Source organism: Macrotis lagotis, chromosome 1 (assembly GCF_037893015.1).
Source record: "Macrotis lagotis isolate mMagLag1 chromosome 1, bilby.v1.9.chrom.fasta, whole genome shotgun sequence".
NCBI classification, from domain to species: Eukaryota; Metazoa; Chordata; class Mammalia; order Peramelemorphia; family Peramelidae; genus Macrotis; species Macrotis lagotis.
In genome coordinates this window covers 841596271-841604422 of record NC_133658.1, presented here as the reverse complement: position 1 = coordinate 841604422, position 8152 = coordinate 841596271, and the positions used below count along the sequence as shown (strand labels likewise).

The following is an 8152-nucleotide window of genomic DNA, read 5'->3' as shown; positions in this document are numbered from 1 at the left end:
ATGCCAGTTATCACTAACACCTCTGAAGAGCCCTTCTACTTCATTCTTACGGGTATTCCAGGTTTTGAGGCCATGCACATTTGGATCTCAATCCCCTTCTGCTGCCTGTACGTGATCTCCATTTTGGGTAATACTACCATCCTGGCTGTTATTCAGACAGAACCTTCACTCCATCAACCCATGTACCTGTTCCTCTCCATGCTGGCACTAACTGATCTGGGTCTTGCCCTCACCACACTGCCCACAGTCATGCGACTACTCTGGTTCAATATCCGGGAGATCAGCTTTGAGGCCTGCTTTGCCCAGTTTTTCTTCCTTCATGGTTTCTCTTTTATGGAATCCTCAGTGTTGTTGGCCATGGCTTATGACCGCTTTGTTGCCATCTGCCGCCCACTCCACTATGCCTCTATTCTTACAGAGAGTGTCATTGGCAAAATTGGAATAGGCATCATCATTCGATGTGTTTTGGCAGTGCTTCCCTCACTCTTCCTGCTCAAACGTTTGCCATTTTGTCACTCCCATCTCCTTTCCCACTCCTACTGCCTTCACCAAGACATGATCCGTTTGGTATGTGCTGACACTCGGGTAAACAGCTGGTATGGGTTTGGACTGGTGTTGCTCATCATTGTGCTTGACCCTCTCCTCATTCTGATCTCCTATGGGTTAATCCTACACAATGTCCTTGGCTCTGCATCCCAGGCTGAGCGATTAAAAGCTCTCAACAACTGCCTGTCCCATATTCTAGCTGTACTCATCCTTTATGTACCTATGGTAGGACTCTCCATGGCTCACCGCTTTGCCAGGCATGCCCCCCCACTGATTCATGTGATCCTGGCCAATGTCTACTTGCTATCACCTCCAGTAATGAACCCTATTATCTATAGTGTGAAAACAAAGCAGATTCGCCAGGGAATTCTCCGCCTCTTTTATCGAGGGAAAGTGCACTAGAGATTGGGGAGAAGGCTAGCAGACTACTTAGGATATGTATATATATATATAGTGATAGGATAAAACAGAGAACATAGCTAATGCAAACAGTGGATAAATTAAATTCTGGGGTTATGGGGAAATCCATGTCAACAGAAACCTCAATGTAGTGGTAAAAATAATTTTGTGAAATGATAAAAAGGATAAATGTTAGAAGGAACCTTTCTTTTCTAACTATATTTCTGCATACTGGCCACTGTCATGGCTTTGATCAACAGAGAAGTCTCTCTGAGATGGGCCACTGTAGTGCTTCTCATATCACAGCATCATAGACTTAGAGCTAGAAGAGAAGAGTCCACCAAGTGTAATGAGCCAATTTTACAGATGAGAAAACTGATGTTAGTGAGTTAAGTTCCTTGGGATCCAGCTCAGCAACTGAGTCTTACATAAATGCTGTCACACAGTAGTTTAGCTCCTGGTTGTTGCACAATGCAAAAGGACAAATAAGAGAATTCCAATGAAGCACAGGTCACTTTATGTCTAAAACTGCAATAAGCCATGCAATCTGTTGTGATGTAATTAAACTCTTTTTCAAAATTATTTGTTGGTTCCAATTCATCCCCTTGAACAAAGGCAGAATCTAATAAAGCCCAATTCCCTGGGTTTGTGTGGCAGAATCCTTACAATAAAGTACAAATATATACAAGTGGAATTCAGTAAAAATGCAATCTTTAAGTTTTGTCATTTTTCCCTCTACCCCTGTGCCATCATCTCTGTGGACTCAGGAATGCATAATGATAGTAATAAGATTCATCACAAAATTGTGCTCTTGATGAAAAGAATTTGCTGTGACGGGGAGGAAGAAAGAAGAAAGAAACTTTTATCAGACTTGGGCTTGATCTATTATGGATCAGAATTACCTCAGTTTTAGTTGATCCTCGGAAAAGTTTATAAATAATTTCTTTTGAATGGCCAAAACTCCACCTTATTCAAGGGATATTCAAGGACTTAACTCAGTTAGCAAACTTTCTGTTTTAAAGTAAAAGAACACAATGGGAAAACTGATTCAAGAAAGTCCTCAAATTACATTTCATAAATTCATAAATCCATGTTTCCAGCAATATATATCCACAAGAAATTAACTAAAATTTGAAGATACTTAGGCAGCAATTTTGACTCAGCAGTCAAAGTAAAATGTCAATTTCAAATTGTGCATTTTCTTTGATCCAGCAACAGCACTACTAGGTCTAAATCCCCAAAAGATCATTAAAAAAGGGAAAAGTACCTACATGTACAAAAATAGCAGCCTTTTTTGGGGGGTGGCAAATTATTTGAAATTGAGGTATGTCCATCAATTGGGAATGTCTGAACAAGCTATATTATATGAGTATAATGGATCACTATTGTACAACAAGAAATGATGAATAATCAGATCTCAGAAAATCCTGGAAAGACTTCTGGGATACAAGTGATGCAAAATGAAAGGAGCACAACCAGAAAAACATTGTACACAGTAACAGCACCCTTGTGTGATGATCAACTATGAATGACTCAGCTTTTCTCAGCAACACAATGATTCAAGAGAAGGAGGAAGGACCTATGAAACAAAATGCTATCCACATTCAGATAAAGAACTGATATAGATAAATAATTTGGATGCAGATTGAAGCATACTTTTTCACTTACTTTATACTTTCATGTGTTTTTTTTCCGTTTGATCTGTCTCTTCTTTCACAACTATGACTGATATGGAAATATATTTTATATGATAGCACTTGTATAACCTTTTTCAAATTGCTTATCATTTTAGGAAGTGGGGAGGAGAGAAAGGGAGGGAAGGAGAATAATTTGGAGCTCAAAATCTTGTAAAAATGAATGCTAAAATATCTTTCTTTCTTTGAAAAAATCAGATTAAGCTATATAATGTAATCAAGATTTAAAATTCTGGAAGGACAACCTGGTTTATAGAAGTTCTTGCAGATAATGAAAATTTCCAAAAACCAATTTGTACTTTTCCAAAAATTGATTCTTAAAGCACGAAGGTTGGGATTGTAACATCTATGTGATTCAAGAACAAAAAAAAAATAGAAATAAGCAAATGAATGAATGGAGGAATGAATAGATAGATAAAAAGAGGAATAAAGTGTCTCTCCAAATCTTTGATAGTGGTTTGGGTCAATCAGTTTTTTTTTTAGTCAACAACTATTTATTAACGTTCAGGTAGAATTATCACCTCTGGTGTTAGAGGTTACGAGTCTTTTCAGGATTGCTCATCTATCTTTGGTGCCAACCTTCATGTGATATAGGTAATAGAGGAGATAGAGATAGAAAACATCTTAGTGATGTCAGATGTCAAAGGAGAACAGAAGAAAGAATTCTTGCTGAATGGGCTCTTTTTTCTGAGGAATATGATGCAAGGTTCTCTACTGAGAAAGTAAAGTAGGAGTCATGGAAAATTTGAAGAAGAATAAAAATGTTTGGAAAATATTTTATCATGCATTGGGAGATGTTAAATGATTTAACTTAACACAGTAAAAACCCTGTTGTGACTATGTAATGTAAGTTACAAAACAACACCATGTTGTAATTTTCTCCAATTTCACTTAATAGCAAGTGAAATAAAAATAAAAATATCAGGACATGTCAAATGGTAGGATAATGTAGTACAGGACTTTAGAGAAGTGGACAGTATAGTGTTAAACTGACTTACCAAGGTATCAGGATATGAAGGGTGAAAGAATGTACCCAAGTGATGTCCTGGAGGAAAACTAAGGTTATGAAAAGTCTAAAGGTCATAGTTAGGATGAAGAACAGAACTGGAGGTTTCAAGGCAGAGGAAGAAAAGAATGACAACAGATTGTCAAAAGAATAAGGAATTAAGGTTCATCAATATCAAGTTAATGGGTGATGTCAAATATATGATCAGTAATGAAGACTGAGTGAACCTCAAAGGAGTAGAAGTGACTGATGGAGTTTCTGGAAGAGCCTGGATATGACAGTAAAGGAAAAAGAAGCTCTCCAGCTTCTCCCATCTGAATCAGTGATTCTGAACCTATAATATGAAAGTATAATCAGTACTGGAAATAATGACCAGGGAAGCCAAGTCACCAGAAGGTCTCAATTGCTAAAAGAGGGAAGGAATGAGAAATGAAAAATATTTAAGATGAAAGCAAGTTTGTTACCTATGAAGCACTATATTCTGGGAATGAAAACCAAAAGTTCAGAATCATTGGAAGGGTATGGTTGGATGGGAGTTTATTAATGGTTTGCTCTCAAAATGAAATTCTCTCAGAACATTAGGCAGCTATGTGGAGCTATAAATTAGAAAAGATGTGGAAGTTGGATTGGGCAGGCTCGATCTAAGAGCTGGTGGAGGAAGAAGGATGGAATTGATGCCGAGAATTATGAATAGGAAATTTGTAATTAGAAATAAATTTTTTAATCTTTTATGAAGCTAAATTTTGTTAAAGTATAGAATTCTATATACTCCTGAAATGTAAATTGACTCCTATTATTCCATTGTTAAATGCAACATTTGTGCCCATTTCCTCATTACCAACCCCCAGCTTCCAACCTTCTACGTAGTTTTGGTCTTGTAAAGGGAGAGGGATTTTCCCTTTGCTGGCATTACCCAGATAATGGGCAAGACTCTAAAAACCTGGCCTAAACTCCCTTCAGCTCTCCCTGACTCATTCTCTCTCTCTCTCTCTCTCTCTCTCTCTCTCTCTCTCTCTCTCTCTCTCTCTCTCTCTCTCTCTCTCCTCCCTCCCCTTATCTCTTTCTCTCTGTCTGTCTCTGGCTCCTAAGCAAACTCACCTAGTCTTTTGTTATTCACTTCTGTCTTCAAAGTCTCTGTCACTTCTTCAGGAGCAGAAAAGGTTTTTAATCTGTATTCTTTGCAGCAATCAATAATAAATCCTGATCAGTTTTAAATTCCAGGGGGATATTAATTCATTCACTTTTCATTAACCCTCATTCTCTATTGGAGACCAATTCTCATCCACTACAGAATGGTGTTTCCCTATCAGGATCCAGTAGGAAATCACTTCAGAAGGAGGAAATCTGTGAGAAAACAATGTTTCTGATTTTCCTAACATGGTTAGCATAATCCAATGACTTTCCTGTTGTATAGATTTAAAAACTGATTACACGAATACTTTTCTGCTACAAAGAATTTAAGATTAAATAATTAATTTTCAAAAAAATATTCTTATGCCCCACAAACTTTATCCCTTTCAAAGCAAGAGTTTCTGAGGGACAAGAGAAGGTAATTGAGAATGAGTAGAAGAAGCAGACATCCCCATTGTCCTGGGTACATTAGTCCTCCAATGCCATAAAATCTCTACTTTAATAGTCCAAAAAAGGGAGTGGGGAAAGGAGGCAAGAAATGTATACCAAGAACACCTCAAATAGAATATTTCATTATACAAAACCAGTCAGAACTCATTCACAGTCAAGGAAACTGAAGCAGGAATGACAGTACCCCAGTATGAAATATGGACTAAATAAAAAGAATAGAGGCAGAGGGTTTTAATTTAGTGATAACAGCAATGAGCACTTCATTTTAAGTTTATCTAGCATTTTTGTCACAACCAGAATCTTTAAACATTGATAAGGGAAAAATAGACACATTCATCCAAACAGACAAACCAAAACCGGATTCAGTAAATCTTAGAAAATTAAACAAGGTAAATTTATAGAAATTCAATGGTAATCCCAGTTTAAAATCTGGAGTAAGAAACTCATGGAGCATGTTCAGAGGATTTAGAAAGTAGAGTCCATTGAATAAAAGACAAAGTCATATATAGCTGAGAGCATTTTTTTTTACCTTGGAGGCTGCATTTTCCTTTGGGACATCTCATAGTCTCATTCATAGGCTTATTTCATATTCCCGTTTAGTGCTTGAAAATCCACTTATCCTGTTCCCTCAGGTGCATTCCCTTAGGTCCTTCCCCAGGGGAGGACCACCATCCTGCATCAGTCTCTAGGCAGAGGCAAGAACCTTATTCAGACTCTCAGAAGACAGTCATTAGACCAATAGTTCCTTAAACCAAACTGTCCTAGAGATAGTAAAATCCTAAATTCTCTCCCATAACTTGATCATTCAAATGTGGTATCTTTACTGAGGAATGAATACCGGAACCAAGCAACAGGAAGGTGAATAGAAGATTTAAGTCACAGGAGAAAGAAGATAAAAGTGTCAACAGGTATTGAAAAAGTAAGGCTCATTGATAAAAGAAATGAAAGGGTCTACTAACATTTTGCCATGGGTAGAAAGTTAGTAATTGATATACCTGTTGGTGAAGAGAATAAATATAGATTAGACACTTGACTGTGAGCCTAGATAACAAAAATGAATAGGGAGAATTTCAGAAATTACTGCTTTCCCACACCTTTCAGAGGGTTTATGATGAGCAGAGTGGTTTCCAGAGATCTGAGACACCTGCATCTTGGGGCAACACAATCTGGGGAAGATCCACTCCAAGGAGTCATAAAAATGAAGCTTTTTTTTGCAAGGCCATGGGGTTAAGTGGCTTGCTCAAGGCCACACAGCTAGGTAATTATTTAGTATCTGAGGCTGGATTTGAACTCAGGTACTCCTGACTCCAGGGTCGGTGCTCTATCCACTGTGCCACCTAGTTGCACCTAAAAATGAACCTTTTAAGATATCATTCATTTATCTGTATTAATGGGCCAGGATTCCTGCCTCTAAAAAGCTGTTTTGATGCTAAAGTATAAAGGAAATGATCTGAGGCTTCTTGAAAAGGGATACATTTCCAGCAAAAAAAAAATATAAAACGCTTTGGAAGATAGTGGCTCATTGTGGGAGAGAATGATATTTCCTACTTGCAGACTTGGAAAGTTTGTGAAAGCAGAATGTGTTCCCTTGAGAACGATTATCTTTGTGAACTAAATTCTCTTTCCTTGTTTTTCTATTTAGGTCCTCTTTGCACATTTTTCTATCTATCAGAAATCCTCTATCTTGGCAGGGGAGCAGAGTGTAGGGAGAAAGGAGGACACAGAACAGAGAACTGAAGTATAGGCAAAAGAAAGGATTTAGTATGAAAAAGTCATGGAAAAGGAACAGGAAGTGGAAAAAACAAAGGAGAGAACCTGTTCTGTTTTGTTGTGAGTAAGGAGAGATAAAAGTATTGAATGTAAGTTTCATAGAGTCATTTAGACTTGATTTCAGGATAAAGTGAATAAATTTACAATTGTAAGGGTCCATAGAGACAGTCTTTTCCAACCTCCTTATTTTATAGATGAAGCAATTTAGAGCCACAGTTTCCCAGAATCACAGCATGTAATCAGTATATAAACCCAGGTCTTTTGGTGCCTAATCCATTAAAATTTCCATGGCATAATTCTGTCTCCTTCTAAAAATTAGAGACGTTTCAAAGTAGAATGTAGGGCAGCTAGGGAGAGTAATGTATAGAGTTTTGGGGGATGGAGTCAGGAAAACCTGAATTTAAATTTGATCTCAAATACTTACTGTTTGTGAGGTCCTGGGCAAGTTACTAAACCCTGTTTATTTCAGTTTCCTCATCTGTATAATGAGCTGGAGAAAGAAATGGCAAACCACTCTAGTATCTTACCAAGAAAACTCCAAAATGAATCAAAAAAAGTTGGACATGACCAAGAACTCCTTAACAGTGAATTGGACTCTCTAGGGAAGTTGTGCATCCCTTTGTCTTGGAGGTCTTCAATTTGATGCCAAATAATTACTTTTCAGACCTATTTTAGAGGGAGTTCTACTCAGCTAAGCATTGTACTAGAAAACCTTTAGAGTTTCTTTCAACTCAGTATTTCTCTAATTCTTCTAATTCTGCAAAGGAGGAAAAAGAAAAGGAAATAGGAATGAATGGAAGGTCAAGGAAAGGAAGAAGGGAAAGAATATTGCAGGGAAGAATTAAGTTCATGAGTTTAGAGAATGAGGGGACCTTCTCCAAAGTAGTGGTTAGAGAAGGAAATGGAGTGGAATGAGGTATTAGGAAGTGGAGGACCAGAAAGTATGATGCCTGGCAGGGGAAAAATAAGGTAGGGAGGGAGAGGCACAAGGAAATTTATGAAAACATTGTTTATAATGAGAACTAAGAGATTAAATTAAATAAATTCACTGAGACAAAAATTTATAAAAAGCATACTACTGAAAATAAATATACTAGGTACCATGGAAGACGCAAAGGTTAGATATGAATATCATGCTCTCAGAGAACTAAGAGTC

The 8152-nt window shown here is 37.4% G+C and overlaps 1 protein-coding gene across 1 annotated transcript; it reads left to right on the top strand.

Annotated features, from left to right (window-relative positions):
* LOC141490028 (olfactory receptor 51Q1-like) lies at positions 1 to 948 on the top strand. Its single transcript, XM_074190311.1, has one exon. It carries the CDS (start codon positions 1 to 3, stop codon positions 946 to 948), a length of 948 nt encoding a protein of 315 aa, XP_074046412.1.
* Positions 949 to 8152: the final 7204 nt, after the last annotated feature.